Source organism: Podarcis cretensis (genome assembly GCF_951804945.1).
Source record: "Podarcis cretensis genome assembly, chromosome: 2".
Lineage (NCBI taxonomy): Eukaryota > Metazoa > Chordata > Lepidosauria > Squamata > Lacertidae > Podarcis > Podarcis cretensis.
This window is the reverse complement of record NC_137171.1, coordinates 22,464,569-22,482,514: the sequence shown is the minus strand read 5'-3', so window position 1 is coordinate 22,482,514 and position 17,946 is coordinate 22,464,569. Positions and strand designations below refer to the sequence as shown.

Genomic DNA, 17,946 nt, shown 5'->3' with positions numbered 1-17,946 from the left:
AGTAACTCACACATGCTTCCGTTCATTTTAAGCTAGGCTCGACACAGCTGTGTTGGAGTAAGTAATTATTGTATAAATAAAGTATGGTGCGGTGCAGATTTTTAACTGGGGAAACAGGAAGATGTCTAGTTATGCAGGGAGCAAAAACCCTGTTTCCAACCTATGTTAATAAGGTGTCACTTCAAAACTGAAATATGTCCTTCTTTTCAGTTTCAGGCCAAGGGCATATTGCCTTGCAGACAGCGATGAAGAATCTTCTAGTGCTGGCTCTTCAGACGAAGATGATGCTCCAGAAGCAACAGGGAGCGAGAAACCTTTAGTGCCAGGAGGAGAAGGGTGAGTTAGTCTGTGTCTTGGAGCACAAGGAGATTGTTCGTTCTGTTTTTGTGTTAAGCATATTACTAGTATTCTCTAGGTAAAGAGTGTGCATCAACAAGTGTTACAGCCAGACTTGGTTGTGTTCATTGGATTTGGATAAATACCAAATCGCGAACTGAAGTGGGTCACTTTGAAATGATATGGGGCTTGTCTGAAACAAAAGCGGCTCTCTCTGAAGCACCCAGAACCAAAACAGGGACTTCTGAAGTAATTGGGACAATTCAGACATGCAGAAATTGGGGGGGGGGGTGGGTGGATACTGTAGGCAGGTTTCACCACCAGAAGGCCCTTGGAGCTGGATCTCAAAACAAAGAGATCATACCTGAAGGAGCATGTCCACCTGCATCGTTCAGCCTGATATCCAGCTCCGAGGGCCTTCGGGCTGTTCCCTCACTGGGAGAAGTGAGATTACAGGGAACCAGACAGAGGGCCTTCTTGGTAGTGGCACCCACCCGGTGGAACACCCTCCCATCAGGTATCAAGGAGATGAGTACCTATATAACCTTTAGAAGACATCTGAAGGTAGGCCTGTATAGGGAAGTTTTTAATGTTTGATATCTTGTTATGTTTTAATGTGTTGGAAGCCGTCCAAAGTGGCAAGGAAAATCCAGCCAGGTGGGCAGCATATACATAATAAATATTGTTATTGTTATTGTTATCTGTCAGGGAAGAGTTGTCATCATCAGGGGACTGAAACAACTCCCCTGTGAGAAAACATTATAATGTCTGGGAATTTACAGTACATAGATTAGGTAAAGGGAAGCAAAAGGGGGACATGAGAGAAGTCCTCCTTTTTAAAATAAGAGTTATCCACTGAGATTGAATGGTTGGAGAGTGAAGGAGATTGCTGTTGCTTTCGTGTCTAACTTGCGGGCTTTGCATGAGCATCTGGTAGGCCACTGTGGAAAGCTAAAAGATAAAGGTAAAGGACCCCTGGACCGTTAAGTCCAGTCAAAAGTGACTATGGGCTTGGAGTGCTCATCTGGCTTTTAGGCTGAGGGAGCCGGCGTTTGTCCACAGACAGCTTTCCAGGTCATGTGGCCAGCATGACTAAACCGCTTCTGGCGCAACAGAACACTGTGACAGAAGCTAGAGCGCATGGAAACACTGTTTACCTTCCCGCTGCAGCTGTACCTATGTATCTACTTGCACTGGTGTGCTTTCAAACTGCTAGGTTGGCAGGCGCTGGGACAGAGCAACAGGAGCTCACCCCATTGCGGGGATTCAAACCGCCAACCTTCTGATCAGCAAGCCCAAGAGGCTCAGTGGTTTTAGACCACAGCACCACCCATATCCTCCCACTGTGGAAAACAGGATGTTGGGCTACATAGGCTTTTGGTCTAGTCCAGCGAGGCTGCTTTTTTTTGTTCAGTCAGTATCTGTTGCCGTTGAAAAGCTTACAAACTACTCAACTGGTTTGTATACACAAGAAGTCACTTGAAAGGTCATTGCTGTCTAGGCAATAGTGATGCAACTGGATGTAATGATATCTTTATAGCTCCCCGCCTCTCGAGCAAGTGAAGGTGGCCTTGGACATTCACAGTAATGGCAGTGGAATGTAGAAGTGACTCCCACGTTTCTTGTTCCCTCCTTTCTTGTGTAACGCACCCAATTATTGCTCAAGCATCTCTCACGATGTGAATTTGAGAGGGCCTACAGTGGCTCCAGGACTTCTAAATTCCTCTGCTGATGGAAAGAATGGCTTATCTTGGGTGGGATGCAAATGCCTCCTGTCAGTGGAAGCTTTGAAAAGTAATTTGTGGCGGAGGGAGAGAGGTTAAGAACGACCTCTGGCTCAAAGCCACTTCCGGCATCAGGAGGAGGTGGGGTTGCGGGCTCACGCCCCCAACACGTGCGCGGAGGCTGGTTTCCAGCCCCTGCACGATCAGGGGAATCCTCGGCTGGCTCGGGGTGTGTGGCTTTCCCCGGGAGCTCCCTCTTTGGTCCACGCAGCTGTTGTGGTTTCCCACCCACCCGCCCTTTAAGGTTTCCCTTCTGACCTTGCTATGGACTTCGGTTGGTCGCCATTAAGGGGCCTGGTAGGAATTTTTTCCACTTGGCAAATTGGCACTGGCCATTTGGTTTTTCGCCTACCTCGTAGCAAATTGTCACATCTCCTTGGTTTTGGTAGTTAGGCATTGGTAGGGGTATTGTTATGTAGATGTGTTGGGGGGAGGAGCGCCATCACCTCCCCCAAATATCAAAGGGTAGTCTGGTAAAGGATTCTGGGGGGCATGGCCTTGTCCGAAGCCTATGGAGGCCAGGGCCTAAAGCGCGCCCCCGATCGGTGACCCCGGGGGAGTACCTAGTTGATGTGCATCAGCACGGCTCCCCCTGCTGGTGTTAACCCTTCCCGGTTTTCAAGCTAACAGGCTGAAGCCGGATAGTCTGATAGGACCAATGCCTAAGCCAATACCGCTCTTACCTGTAACCAATAAAGTTGTGGCCAATTTTAGCCCATTAACCTTAAATAATTGTGTCCCGTGCCTTTATTCCTACTGGGGGAAGGCGGGAACTCACCACGCAACTTGTGTGGGGAGGAGAGCAGGGATTGTTCCAGCTGGTAAGCTGGAATGCTTACCCTGAGGGGGCGATCGCTTTAGTACGACATTTAATTCCTCCCCTGGACTATGAGTTGTTCATGTAAAAGGAAAGCTGCTGCATTTCCCCACAACCTAAAGTTGCCATCAGAACACCAGAGGTTGTGTTTTAACATAGAGGCTAAACTTGGGATTAGCCCCACTGGGAGTCTGACGTTAGATCTAGCGCACCTAAAAGAAACCTGTTCTCAAAGCTGCAGAGACCCTGAAGGCAACTGGTGTGTGCTTCTTCCCACCAAACTGTATTGGTCTTCTCATGTGGAATAAGATCCTTGGCTGGTGCAAATAAATTATGTACATCACACATACTAAATCTGGTCCATACACATATCCATAGAAGATGAAGTGAATGGGTAGCATCATCAGGCTGTTAATGGGTTCTGAGAGCCACCTTTGCTGCGAACCACCATTCTGTACATCTGGGGAAATAAGCGCGATTTGCCTAATATGCCAACAATTGCACTGTCGCAGGTTCTGCGCAGCAATAAGATTCTCATTGTCCCTTTTTGCACATAAAAGTCCTATTTTACGATCATACGAAGTCAGGCCATTGGTCTTGTCAGCTGAGTGCTGTCGTTGGGAGAGGCAGGGGAAGAGACAATAATATCTGCAGGCTTGGGAAAGAACTCCATATGCTTTGAGTGTCTCTCCAGACACTTCTGTCTGTCTCTCTCTCTCTCTCTCTCTCTGTGTGTGTGTGTGTGTGTGTGCATGTTAAGAAGGTGACGAATAAATTGCCATTCATTATGCTAGTTCATGTTACAATGAACACATTTAGTGGTTAAAAATAGCTGGCTGTCATGCATCCAGTGCCATCTGGAAAGGAGAAACATTTGGGGTGAATGAAGGATAGTTGCTAAAAAATTGTGACTAGGAAGGTGTTTTTGCAGGCTTTGTGGTGATGTCTATGGGTACGTAGGGACATGGGTGGCACTGTGGGTTAGTTACCGGCGGGAAGGTAAACGGCGTTTCCGTGCGCTGCTCTGGTTCGCCAGAAGCGGCTTAGTCATGCTGGCCACATGACCCGGAAGCTGTACGCCAGCTCCCTCGGCCAATAAAGCAAGATGAGTGCCGCAACCCCAGAGTTGATCATGACTGGACCTAATGGTCAAGGGTCCCTTTACCTTTACCTTTACTCTGGGTACGTACTGAAGAAATCTTGTTGTTGTTGTTGATGATGACTAGCATGTAGATTTACGCAGCATCTCAAGTCAATCATAAATAATGTAGTACAGTGGTGCCTTGGGTTACATACGCTTCAGGTTACACACTCCGCTAACCTAGAAATAGTACTTCAAGTTAAGAACTTTTCTTCAGGATAAGAATAGAAATCGGGCTCTGGCGGCGCGGCGGCAGCAGGAGGCCCCATTAGCTTAAAGTGGTGCTTCAGGTTAAGAACAGTTTCAGGTTAAGAACGGACCTCCGGAATGAATTAAGTACTTAACCCGAGGTACCACTGTATAATGTAGTAAATTTTCCAAATGATGGAAATTCCAGAAATTGCTGCCCAGATTGCTGTAGCACATGCAGGTCTTCATTAGCTATGCAGGCATGGCCAAACTTGGCCCTCCAGATGTTTTGGGACTACAACTCCCATCATCCCTAGCTAACAGGACCAGCAGTCAGGGATGATGGGAAATGTATTCCCAAAACCATCTGGAGGGCCAAAGTACTGCTTGAGATTGAAAGGACCAATGTGAATAGCCCTTCAGGCCAAAACTCTTTGGGTGGAGGGTGGTATATAAATTTAATTAATAATGATAATAACAAACATTTGGTGAGAATGTAAGCACCCAGAATCTTTGGATAGCATCGTGGGGCATTGTCCTTTCTCTCTGTTTTTTGTACTTATTTATTGTATGTATGTATGTATGTATGTATGTATGTATAAATAAATAAATACCTACCTACCTACCTACCTACCTACCTACCTACCTACCTACTTTCTTTGGTCACTTTGTCTGTAAGTCCTCTATCGTGTCAATTTGCCCAAAGGCATCTCTGTATATAAATTAGTGGGTGGCCCTTTTAGGAACCTAGCAGCAACCTCTGGGCTTGTAGCAATTCAACTTTAACGCTATGATGAAAGTCTGCATTTGTGCATTAAAGGGCATACATACCCTATAAGCAGCCCTGTGATCTTTGGATGAAGGGCAGTATATAAATTTAATAAATAATAATAATCTATCTAAGCTTCGTCGTGCATTTTGCCTCCATTCTACTAATAAGGGGATGCAAGAAAGGCATGCATACAACTCTCCTTCTCTTCGCCCATAGCAAAGCCAGTATCACGAGTTTTTCAACTGCTGTTGAGCAGTTCCAGCAGCTTGTGTCGTTTGGGCCGCTTATGGCCCTGCAGCAACAAATTAGTCATCTCTAGCACTAAAGCATAGAAAGCCAACATGGTGACTTCCAGATGTTGTTGGATTCCCAACTCCATAATTCCGGGCACCACAATTTTAAGAAGGATGTTGACAAGCTGGAACATGTGCAGAGGAGGGCCACCAAGATGATCAAGGGTCTGGAAACTAAGCCTTATGAAGAACACTTGAAGGAGCTGGGTATGTTTAGCCTGGAAAAGAGGAGCCTGAGAGGAGATAGGATAGCCATCTTCAAATATAAGAAGGGCTGCCACATGGAGGAGGGAGCAGGCTTGTTTTCTCCTGCTCTGGAGGGTAGGACTCGAACCAATGGCTTCAAGTTGCAAGAAAGGAGATTCTGACTAAACCTTTGGAAAAACTTTCTGACGGTAAAAGCTATTTGGTGGTGGAACAGACTCCCGTGAGAGGTGGTGAACTCTCCTTCCTTGGAGGTTTTTAAGCAGAGGTTGGGTGGCCATTTGTCCTGGATGCATTGCAGGGGGTTGGACTAGAATGATCCTTGCGCCCCTTCCAACTCTTAAGATTCTGTGATAAGCCACAGCTAGCTTGGCCAATGGCCAGGGATGATGGGAGTTGATGTATGGAAACCTGCAGTGGGAATATTCTATCTACAGTGGTACCTCTGGTTACAAACTTAATTCATTCCAGAGGTCCGTTCTTAACCTGAAAGCATTCTTAACCTGAGGTACCACTTTAGCTAATGGGGCCTCCCGCTGCCGCTGCACGATTTCTGTTCTCATCCTGAGGTAAAGTTCTTAATATGTAATATGAGGTATCATTGTACAGCTACAGAATAAGATAAACGTTGTTTTGTTTTTTACATTTTTTAAAACCCCACTTTTCCAGGAACAGCTGTAAACCTACTTTGATGCTTTCTTCTTCTTCTCTCTTAAAGATATGTTGGGGGGCACCGAACCAGTAAAATAATGAGGTTTGTGGATAAAATCACCAAGTCAAAATACTTCCAGAAAGCAACGGAGACGGAGTTCATCAAAAAAAAGATTGAAGAGGTCTCGAACACTCCACTTTTGCTAACCGTTGAGGTACAAGAATGTAAAGGAACATTAGCAGTTAACATTCCTCCACCTCCCAGTGATCGAATATGGTAAGCAGGAGTCAAGAGTCATTTGTTCTTATGAAGCTACCAGGACAGTGGTTTGATTCTTTTTGTGCGTGCTGTGGAAAAAGCTCCTATTTTGCCATTTGGGTTGCCCCCCACGCTGCTGCTCCCTTTTTGTTTCTCTCACATGAAAGCAAAGATGTGTGCATATGTGTGCAGCTGAAGGGTTGGTATGCCATAGGATGTCCCATCTTAAGAACCGGCAAGCATTTTGCAAATCCCAAATGTGCATTGTGCGTGGTACCTGAGTCCTACTCAGAGCAGACCCACCTAAGCGGTCATTGCTAAGGTCCATTAATTGCAGTGGGTCTTCTCTACACCTTAGAGGCCCTGGGCCCTAAGGAAGTTAGATTAGCCTCAACCAGAGCCAGGGCCTTTTCAACACTGGCTCCGGCCTGGTGGAACGCTCTGTCTCATGAGACCAGGGCCCTGCGGCATCTGATTTCTTTCCACAGGGCCTGTAAGACAGAGTTGTTCTGCCTGGCCTTTTGAATCCCTCCCCCCTTTTCTTTTTTCCTCTGTCCTCCTGTGATGAGGCTGCATTTTAATGTTTTAATTGTTTTAATGTTGTATTTTAATCTTGTTTTTAAGTTGTATTTCAGTCAACTTGTTTTTATTATTGGTTGTTAGCCGCCCTGAGCCCAGTCTTGGCTGGGGAATAATAATAATAATAATAATAATAATAATAATAATAATAATAATTACTCTACCTTAGTTGGATGCAACCCTCTGGCTGTATCCAACTTACCCAGGACTGAGTTTAATTGCACACAATGGTGCTTGCTTCAGAGGGGGTATGTATGGCATTTGCTTTTCCTACAAACTGGGAGAGGCTAACCTGCAGCCTTCCACATATTGTAGGACCCTAGTTCCCATTGGCCCCAGTTAGCAGAACCAGCATTTGGGGATGATGGGAGCTGTAGTCTAGCAACATTTGGAGAGCCATAGGGTAGCCCTTTCCAACTCTACAATTCTGTGATTCTATGAAACAGTTTGTTACGATATACAGTCAAACCTTGGTTGTCTAATGTAATCTGTTCTGGAAGCCTGTTTGGCTTCTGAAACATTCGACAACCAAGGCGCGGCTTACGATTGGTTGCAAGAATTTCCGGCACTCAAGCGGAAGCTGCGTCAGACGTTCGGCTTTCAAAACCGGAGCATTTACTTCCAGGTTTTTAGCGTTCAACAGCCGAAACATTCGAAAACGGAGCCGTTTGGGAGCCGAGGTTTGACTCCACATTCCACTTCAGACTACAGATGGGAGGGGTGCTGTTGTAAAAATAAATAAATGTCTAAATCCATTTTTTAAAGCTTTTCATAGATTTCTAATATTTGAAAAGCTGGCAAAAGCTAGCAGTTCTATTAGGGCAGAGAAGCACCAGTGTGGGATTGCAGGGGGTTGAGCTACTGTAATCTAGAAATCGAGGAGAATTACCATATTTTTCGCCCTATAGGACGCACTTTTTCCCCCTCCAAAAATGAAGGGGAAATGTGTGTGTGTCCTATGGGGCGCGTGCAGGCTTTCGCTGAAGCCTGGAGAGCGAGGGGGGTCCAGGCTTCAGGAAGCTATCCGCCGGGCTCCCAAGGCTTGCGGACAGCAGCCTGCATCCCGAAACCCGGGAGCGCAGCGGTTGCGCAACCTCGCCTCCGCTCCTGGACCCCCAGCCCCGAGGCTAAAAACGAAGCCAGGACAGCTAGTGGGATCCATCCCGCTCGCTGTCATGGCTTCTTTGCTCTTTGGGGCTCGGGGGGGGGGATAATTTTTTTTTCTTTATCCCCCCCCCCCAAAAAAAGTACGCCCTATGGGCCAGTGCGCCCAATAGGGCAAAAAATACGGTAGCTTTTCCCAGTTTATGATGAGGCCCATTGCTGGGAAGAACAAAGTATTGCACAAGATGAGGATCAAGACAGGTGTGTCCCTGAACCTTTGTCCCTGAATTAGAGCAAGTTTTGGTATTAACACCTCTATTGCTACATCTGTAAATTACTGTTACTACTAGCAGCAAAGACTGTTTTACTTGGAATTCTGGAATTCAGAAGCAATACAAATTGTTAATGAGTCATACCAAGGAAGATTCACATCTTTGTCGCGTTGTAACATAAAGCGAATACACAAGGTAACTAGTGTGCTAGCTATATTGTTGGACTTGGACCAGGGAGACATGCGTTTAGATCCCAGCTCAACTGTGGATGTCTCAAGATGTCCTTTAGCAAGTATCTGTTTTGGACTTACCTCCCAGGTTGGTAGTTTATGATAAGAGTGGAAGGAGGAAGGAAGAAGGAGAAGATGAATCCGATAAACAACTAAATGCCACCATACATTCTTTGTGTTCTGTTCAGGTACGGCTTCCGAAGACCACCCTACCTGGAGCTCAAAGCTAGGCCAAAGCTTGGTGAGAGAGAGGTGACTTTGGTTCATGTGACTGAATGGATAGAGAAAAAATTGGAACAAGAATTCCAGGTATATTTCTTCAAAGCTCTTTTAATTGTGACTAGTGTTCAAACATGAAACAAACACAAACATGAGCCTGACCAAACTGCGGAGGCAGTGGAAGACAGGAGTGCCTGGCATGCTCTGGTCCATGGGGTCACGAAGAGTCAGACACGACTAAACGACTAAACAACAACAAGTGTTTAAGTGTGTCCTTAGATAATTTTGTCCAGTTCACAAGGCTTGGTGAGGAAGCATGGGATTGTTGTTGTTGTTTTTGGTTTTTTAAAGACTATAAAAATCCAACTGAAATTATAATGCAGAAAACCTGCTTGAAATTATTGCACATTGACTTGGTGCCAGCCACTCAAAACCAGCTCCTGGAGTAAATGTGCAGGAAAAAAATTCCACCTGTAATATTTTTGGTGAAGCAGAAATTATGGGGCCTACATTAGTCCTACTCAGAGTAGGCCCACTGAAATGGATGATATAATTCACTTAGGTCCCTTAATTTAAATTGATCAGCTCAGAGTATTAAACTTAGTTGGATGCAATCCTCTGTCCAAACTTCAGATCAGTGCTGCCTTCAGAAATCTGGGTGGTGGGGCATAAGGGGCTTCTGCAGGCAGAGAGGGAACACTTAAACACACACACACACACACACACACACAAAACAAAAGGTAAGTTGCTTCATCAAAATTGTATGGTTCGAATGATATCTTGTCATCTGAAAACTGAAGTAGCTTTGTCATAAATGACTGATGTTTCAACTCTGTTTCATAGATTAAAATAAAAAGTTACTGGGGATTATGTTTGGTTGCTGTATACCTGTTTAGTATCATACTTGTTAGACCCACCGATAGGATGGTCTGAAATATTCACAAATTCTAGGTTAAAAAAGCAGCAAGCCTAGATTGTGGTTGCTTAAACCCCCTTCGTGCATTAATGCAATTACTGGGAAACAGGAGACGGACCAAACTGAAGGGAAATTAAGCTTATTTTTGAAGCATATCACTTGCCTGTGTCGTTTGAATTTTCTGATTGGTTTTTTACACTTTGCAGAAAATTTTTGTCATGCCAAACATGGACGATGTTTATATCCCTCTAATGCACTCAGCCATGGATCCCCGTTCATCTGTGTGTCCTCCGAAAGAATCCGTCACAGAAGCTACTGATCAGCCATGAAATGTGAAGACTGCAGTTTACAGTATTAACAGATTATGTTTTCATGTGGTTCTGGGGTTTGTTTTTTTAAAAAAGAACTGTTTAGTAGATTTTGTCCTTGTGCCACATTTTATTTTGCTTTCCGAGGAGGATGGCTTTATGCCCATCGTTGCTCCAGTTTGCCCAAGTGTTGCTCCTATCTCCTTTTCTGAACGTAAATTCCATTTCCTAAACCAGTCTGTGTCTTTGCAGCAGCTGCTGTTGGGCTTCCAACGTTAGCAGTTAACACGCAGCACCATTCTGCTGTAAAGGATTAGGAAAATCACCACCAATGGCAATTGAACCAGGAGCTTTGACGCGAACAGTTGTTGTTCGTGAGCGTGCAATATTGGCAATGCACACCGAGCATCGATGGCTCGTCTTATGCAGCCGCACGAACCTGTCCTCTATAAGGAACAAATTTGCATAACTGGATTACCTCCCTCTCCCTCCCTCTTTCTCTTTCTCTCTCAGGCAGTTGGAGGTGTAAAATGAACAGGTATGTTCTTTCACTTCTGCAGTCCAATAGCTTGTGTCAAGCAAATTTTGAACTGTTTTCTGGAGCTAAGAATGTAAATTGGATATATAGGTGATAATTGTGAAATCACTTCATGTGGATTATACATAGTAGCTTATTTTTTCATACAAAATTGTGCTTCTTTTGGAAACAAGTAGCCATATAACACATGCAGACATACAGAAGTGATTAGCGAGGGGGGGTCTAGCGATCCAGAAACAAATTAAAAATAAGGCAAAGCCATGAGACCAAACCATAGTAAGCCTTTTATTTAAGTGAGGTACAATCGCCATGGCTTGTGATTCAATACCTGTTGTTGGACATGAACACACGTCGAAATGTCTAATGCTGTCAGTACATGCATGTGTGTACTGAAAATGATTGCAGCTAGCCTGTATGAAGTCATTCAAGTTGATTAAATTTGTCTCACATTCCTGTTGCTGTGTTTCCTCATGCATACGATGTTCATGGATACAGTATGGTGGATCCACTTTTTTAAAGAGGGGTCAAATCCTGATTGTAACTCATTTGCCATCATTAACTGTGGGCACCTTTTTAGGCCATCTCGTGAAAATGGAAGCTCAACAGGACTCCAGAGTATTACAACTGATAATGGCCAACACTTAACAACAAATTGCCTTGCTTTTCTTTATTGTCTTCAGACCATACATGCACATTAAATTGGTAACTATTAACACTACATCATAAATGATCGACACCAGTAACGGAGTGTTTCTTGATACTCAATATTGCCAACTACTTATGTCAAGAGAATGTTAAATTTAGTTTACAAAGCAGGTGAGTTATTCAGCTCGCCTCTTAATAGTGTGCTATGCTTTAAGTGGTTTTTAAACTTTTTGTATGTTGTGTTCGGTTACTGTGTATAAAACGTTTCATGATTTGTCATCTCGAAATGAAAACTAATTGAGTGGAGTTTTTTTTTTTTAAAGCACCTTGCCTGAAACATATTTAAAGAAAAAAAAAGCATTTAATATATTTAAGTATTCGTATTATTTGGACACCTTTATTTTTGTTATGTAAACACCTGTGACCATTCCATTTTGTGTACAGACCCAACTCTTGTTCTCCGTATGGAATCATTTCCCTTTATGAAGTCTGCATGTCTTCTTCACAGTTATTCCTCCCACCCTGCCCATGTGCAATAACAAAAGTCTAAAGACTAGATGCACTAATTAATATGTAAACAAGATACCGAGATTTGACACAAGTGACTTCATTGCACTTCATTAATTGGACTATGTGGGTTATTACAATGGGTTTGCTTTGTTCTCTGAAATAAATTTATCCCATGTCAAAGAACTGATTGGGTGTCATTTCTGAAGTCGTGGAAGGGGGAGGGGGACATGGGAGGTCCTGTCCCCAAACTGCTGGCTCTCCAGATTTTGTTGCACCTCCAACTCCCATCAGCCCCAACCAGCATGGTTAGAGATGATGAGAGTTGTGGTATAGCAACATATGGAAGACTGGTTTCCCACCCCTGGTGGAAACAGCAGCCAGCTAGTTCAGTTATGGATTGCAATTGCCCACTAGCCATTCCAGTCTGCAGCTTCTCTCCCCTGCTCATGGGTCCAAAGACCATGGCATCAGTGCAGCCTCAACCAAGGCTTGTCAGCAGCAGGCAACAATGCCAGATTGTAGACCATTTCCACCACTATTTTTCCTAAGCAAAGTAATCCACACTGTTCTATTTATGAATTCTAAATTATTTACCATTTTGAGAACAGCAGCTGTGAACACTGCATGCAGGGCACACATGAATCAAGTTCTCATTTTTTTTGAGAGACAAGGCCATGAAAGACATTCTTCTTAAGTCTTGGGCCTGTACAGATAAGTGTATTTCTCCCATGTCCTTTGCTTTATCACTGTGCGGCACTTAGTTTTGCAAGAGCTTTGGCAAAACAGTAAAGCCCAAGTGGGACTTGCAAGACAGTGTTGAATGCTTCTGTTTGGGATTCCAGCCACTTTTTGTTTTCCCCAATTTGTCAGCAGTCCTTGCGCATTTTATCTCCTGGGTACCTCCACTGGTTTCTACTGGCAGTGTTCAATCTCTGGAGACATTTAAAAATAAGTCATTTACTTAGATTTTTTAAATAGCTTATTTACACATATGTATGTCTATGTAGTTCCTTAATTCATACTGAGAAGCTATGTGCCCTTGTTCTTATCCTCTTCTAGGATACCATCCTGTTTAGTCTTGCTTTCTAGTATACAGGTTGTGGCCTGCTCAGTCCTAGCATATTATGGAAGAGCTGCATCCAGGGTTTTTCCCAGAGATTTTTGTACTTATATGCCACACTCCCCTACGTACAGAGCACTCTCCAACCTGCAGTGTGTAGAGGTATGTGTACTTTGGAAGTAAAAACCAAAAAACTTCATGCAAAGCAGTTGGTTGTCCCTAGAATCTACTGATCAGTGCTGCTATTGTTGGCAGCAGTGCAGGCACTTAACAGCCTTCAAATGTAATATATTTGCAATGGCATCTTCCTCAGGAAGCAACACTTAATTTGGCGGTACTAGCAAGATGTGTCTGGCATTGCACTATTGCAATAGGTGCCTCCTGAGCAACTCAGGCCAGAGGCCTGGGAATCAAAGATGCTTGCTGAAGGATCCCTTCAAATAGCACTGCCAACCTGTCATAGCAGTATTAGTTACAGCCTACTAGGGCAGTGTGGAATCCTCATGGAAATTTGTTCAGTCGCAGCACTGTCACCTGCGACTCAACAGTTGACATACATTACCAGTGGTGGTGAATCTATGGTATGCATGCCAGAGGGCACTCGGAGCCCTCTCTGTGGGCATGCATGCGGTCAGCTTAGCAGGGATGAGGTCTCACGTGCAAGCAGTAGTGGAGGCGGGGATCTCAGAAGTGGAGACCCCCGCCTCCACTCCTGCTTGCACGCAAGTAGGAGCTGGAGCGGGCAGGTAAGCTGAGGAGTGCCTGGCTGCTTTCAGGTGATGCAGGGGCTCTCAGCTGCAGCTTCCGGGCTGCCTTCACAGGGTTGCAGGGGATCTGATGCGGAGGTGGGGGGCTCCTTTAAACCTCTCTCTTGAGGGGAGTGCAGCCGCAAACCCCTCAATGGAAAGTGTGACAGAGCCTGCTGGGCAGCCCCAATCCAGCTCCTGTTCCTGTACAAGCAGCAACGCTGCCTAGCGGAGCAGCCTGATCCCACTCCTACTTGCCTGCAAGCTGGAGCAGGCGGGGGAGTTGGGGGTGGGGTGGGTGGCGACATCCCTTGCCTGCTCAGTTGCCAGCCCAGCACCAGAGGAGGGTGTGGTTGCTGTTGTGGAGGCAAGAGGGACCCAGCACTGGAGGGTGGCAGGTGCCTGCTCATTTGCCGCCCAGTCCGCCTTTCCTCACTAGGAAAACGGAAGTGTGGCACTCAGAACTGAAGTTAGAACAGAGCACGTTCGGCTTCCGAAAAAAGTTCCAAAACCAGAACACTCATTTCCAGGTTTGAAGTGTTCAGGTTCCAAGTAATTCAAGAACTAAGCTGTTCAAAAAGGTACGACTATTTATTTTTCCAAATTTGAACGGTATTTACGGTATTTATTCTCCCCACCCTGTGATTTTCTTAAGTCAAAATGAGAGAACTCCCAAACATTTTTTTTGAAAAAAAAGCAGCGAGTTATACCATAAAATTATTTATCAATGGAAAAGTAATTTAATGAAGATTATAATGCAGTAACTTTCATGGATTATTTATTACAACAGCAGTCATAAAGAAGAAACGTGCACACAGAAAAAAATGAGATATACAGGTTAAATTCCTGTGTTGGCACTTTTGGGTTGCAGTTTGGGCCCTTTGGTCTCTAAAAGGTTTGCCATCACTGCACTATACAAAGTACAGTCTCCATTTGTGTGGTTGGCAGATCTAGTAAAAATCCAGTTTGCAAACTTGGCTTTTGGGTACTTTCAGCTAGATTTAGGCACAAGGGGCCCTTATAGGATGTATCTCTTAAGGGACATTTAGACAATGCCAGATTTCATAGCTCAATTATGATTCATATAGCACGCACTTTCAATAACCAATACCAAACTAAGAGTGACGCCACTACATTCGTACCTTGGATCCCAAACATCTTGGATCTTGGACGTTTTGGCTCCCAAACGCCACAAACCTGGAGACAATTGTTCCGGTTTGTGAATGTTCTTTTGGAACCCGAATGTCTGACGGGGCTTCTGATTGGCGTTCAAACATTTTGGAAATCAAATGGACTTCTAGAACGGATTCCGTTCAACTTCCAAGGTACAACTGTATATCACGACTGCCTGTGCCTCGTATAATTCAGACTGGCATTTATTTACTTAATGCCCCAAGTTTTTAATGAGGATTTTTAAAAAGTATTATTCATGCCAAACAAATTGCATCTTTCAGGAAATGTAGTTAATTTTTAAACCTTCACTGTAGGCTCCTGAAAGGGATGGTATGAGAACCATTATGTTTTGTCATGAATGCCTTAGTTCATTACACTTTCCAGGCATGGGGAGAATTCAAAGTTCTAGAATTTATTACGCAAATTATGTGTTGTTAGTCTGGCATGTATTGTCCTAAGCCTCTGCCCAAATGGAAGCCTCTAACCTCCCCAGAAACATTTTTTGTTGGGGTGTGTGTGTCACATAAAACAAAAATGACACTATTCAAGAGGCAGAAGTGGACTCCAGGGGTATAATATTCAGGTCAAATAAACCAAAGGCGGGACGCAGGTGGCGCTGGGGGTTAAAGCCTCAGCGCCTAGGACTTGCCGATCGAAAGGTCGGCAGTTCGAATCCCTGCGGCGGGGTGCGCTCCCGCTGCTCGGTCCCAGCGCCTGCCAACCTAGCAGTTCGAAAGCACCTCCGGGTGCAAGTAGATAAATAGGGACCGCTTACCAGCGGGAAGGTAAACGGCGTTTCCGTGTGCGGCTCTGGCTCGCCAGAGCAGCGATGTCACGCTGGCCACGTGACCCGGAAGTGTCTCCGGACAGCGCTGGCCCCTGGCCTCTTAAGTGAGATGGGCGCACAACCCCAGAGTCTGTCAAGACTGGCCCGTACGGGCAGGGGTACCTTTACCTTTACCTAAACCAAAGGCAAGCTGAAACCCAGTAAGTTCTGGTATACAATGCCAGCTGTCTACGGTATTTGCAACCCCTGATGCAGTTCCAGATTGTAGTATTTAATCATCAGATGAAATGTAACTTGCCCTTAAAAGAATCACTCAGATTTAAGCTGAGCAGCACCAGTTATAAGCAAGTCCTTTACTTTTGCACTGTAGCGTAGCCAGTGAGGCCATGGAATCGGCCATGCACCAGTTCAAAGGCAGTGCTTCAAAGTCAACAGAGAAAAGAGACACACAATAGTTTTTTTTTATTATTATTTTAATATAGTGCATCCCCACAGCAGCTTTAATCGAAGAGCAACGGCTCCTTCATGTAGTTTTCTTTCCACGAGGAAAAGGAAGACACTAGCCTGCAAAGAGGAAAGGCATATAGTTTAGACTGAGGAATGACAACATGGAACAATTTTGTTCCTGTGCAGCAAACACAGCTTGCATGCCTGCTCTCCTTTTGCAACAGCACACAGGTGTGCAGCGAATAGTGCCAGCCAGATTGCTGCAAGATAGTCATCACAGCCAAGGCAGTCATTCCATAAGCAATGTAATTCTCTTAATTATGGCTGAAAGGAGATTTAATCTTTGATGATAACTTTTTTTAAAACAAGAATGGTTCTTCAAAATATTGCAAGCGTAAACAAGAACAAAGATAAAAAGTCCAGTCACTACCATTGCCATTCTCTTACCAGTTACAACTGGTAAACAGTAATGAATATATTTGCTTGTGGAAACATAGCCACTAAAGCTGTGCAGCATTATATTCTGTCTCCCACTTGTGAATGCATCTTAATGGGGCCACATACGGCAGCATAAAGATGCTACCTGCAGGGCAGCACAACCTGCCTTCTGTAATTTTACGCTGGAGGCTCAGATTCTACGTCTCGTCATCTGCATCAGCAGTCTAACACGCCAAAAAAGAATCATCACAGCAGCCAGCATTGGCAGGAGTGTTCCCTTTCTCAATGGCTTTCTCCAGTTAAAGAGAAGAAGAAAAAACCCTGCCACATTTCAGAGGATTTAGGACTGCCTAGAGAGTCATCAAAAGCACAAAAGTCCATCCACATTTGTTCTGGAGTCAAAAGTCCACTACCAGTTCCACCCTTGGCAGTAGATGCTCTGCTATGAGCATAACTCCCTCCAGCTATATTCAGCCAGTCTGAGCAGAGCATTGACTATACAGTATAAAGGAAACTGAGAGCATGGGGTGGGGGGAGATATACTTTTAAGCCACCAAATTAAGCACTAGCGAGCAATTAAAAGTGGGGGATCATTTTGCAAAATGTACATTAACGTGGCCTGTACATCAGCCTAACGGGGGCGCAGTTGTATAACTCGGTATACTATATTCTTGAGGTCCCCCTGCACGTTGGACGTCCTTCCCACTTTCAGCCACTAGGCCCTGCTCAAAAGCACGCAAAACCTTTCCCTGCCCTTTTTCGCCGTGATGGCACGTGCTTTTTTTGGAACGAAAAAATCCACGGCAATCGTTATTCCCAATTATTTAGCGTATTATTACGGACTTTTTGCGTGCGCTAAGCCCCCCCCCCCCACCAATCCGCACTGAATCGGACATTATTCCGTTCTGCTTTCCTGGTCCTGCGGGTGACGCGTGGTGCTGATGCTGCAAATTTTTTATTTCAATTTTACCGGGGAGTAAAGCCCCGCGGATCTCCATAGGGCAGCAACCGGCCCAGAGGAAATGTCCTGAATTTGTCCTCGCCTGCACAGGACGGCTTCCCGAGACCCGTCTTTGCTTCCTCCAACCACGCAGGGTTCCCGTTTCTTTCCCCTCCCCAGGTAAATCCCTTCTCAAAATAAGGGTAAGCCGCACTCACCTTCCCCACCTCCCCGTCCTTGCAGCGAAAAGGCCGAAGCCGCTTTCTCCAGCTCTATTTATGCCCATTGTGACGCGTCAAGACCCGCCCCTTCCCGTCAGAAGCCGCGTGGGATGCGGAGGATGTGGCGAGGTGAAAGTACATCGCCAATGCGCAAAGCGTTTTGTTTCTGCCTCTTGAGGGCGCCGGGATTGGAGCCGCTTATTCTTTACGGCAGCTTGAAGCCCTGCAGCCTAAAAGAGATCGGCTGCAGGCGGTGTTGTGCACGCTTACCTGTAAACCCTGTTTAATATACTCTTGAGTAGTGGATTAGGCTGTAAATCAGGACGCTGCCGAGTTAGGGTTGCCATGTGGCGCACGACCCAATATG

At 45.1% G+C, this 17,946-nt stretch overlaps 1 protein-coding gene and 2 long non-coding RNA genes across 9 annotated transcripts in view; 2 read left to right on the top strand and 1 right to left on the bottom strand.

Moving 5' to 3' along the window:
- Nucleotides 1-10,158, top strand: part of TEX2 (testis expressed 2) — a 93,290-nt gene extending 83,132 nt beyond the window's left edge. For 4 of the 5 annotated variants that reach the window (XM_079965369.1, XM_079965371.1, XM_079965370.1 and 1 more), the window contains exons 9-12: nt 211-336; nt 6,255-6,464; nt 8,820-8,940; nt 9,973-10,158. In XM_079965369.1, coding sequence (XP_079821495.1) covers nt 211-336; nt 6,255-6,464; nt 8,820-8,940; nt 9,973-10,095 — 580 coding nt within the window. In that variant the 3' untranslated portion in view covers nt 10,096-10,158. The remainder of the gene's footprint in view (nt 1-210; nt 337-6,254; nt 6,465-8,819; nt 8,941-9,972) is intronic. The other variant, XM_079965368.1, reaches the window with a different exon arrangement.
- Nucleotides 10,159-14,846: 4,688 nt separating this feature from the next.
- LOC307210121 lies at nt 14,847-17,044 on the top strand. Of its 2 annotated transcripts, XR_013835836.1 has the most exons (3): nt 14,869-15,345; nt 15,719-16,119; nt 16,824-17,044. It is a non-coding gene; the product is annotated as an uncharacterized lncRNA (long non-coding RNA). The 2 variants fall into 2 exon arrangements; XR_013835837.1 differs by lacking the exon at nt 16,824-17,044 and having other exon boundaries at nt 14,847-15,345; nt 15,719-16,111.
- Nucleotides 15,815-17,840, bottom strand: LOC307210126. 2 transcript variants are annotated; one of them, XR_013835846.1, is made up of 2 exons: nt 17,577-17,840; nt 15,815-16,097 (listed from the first exon to the last, which is right to left on the bottom strand). It is a non-coding gene; the product is annotated as an uncharacterized lncRNA (long non-coding RNA). The 2 variants fall into 2 exon arrangements; XR_013835847.1 differs by lacking the exon at nt 17,577-17,840 and adding an exon at nt 17,044-17,185.
- Nucleotides 17,841-17,946: the final 106 nt, after the last annotated feature.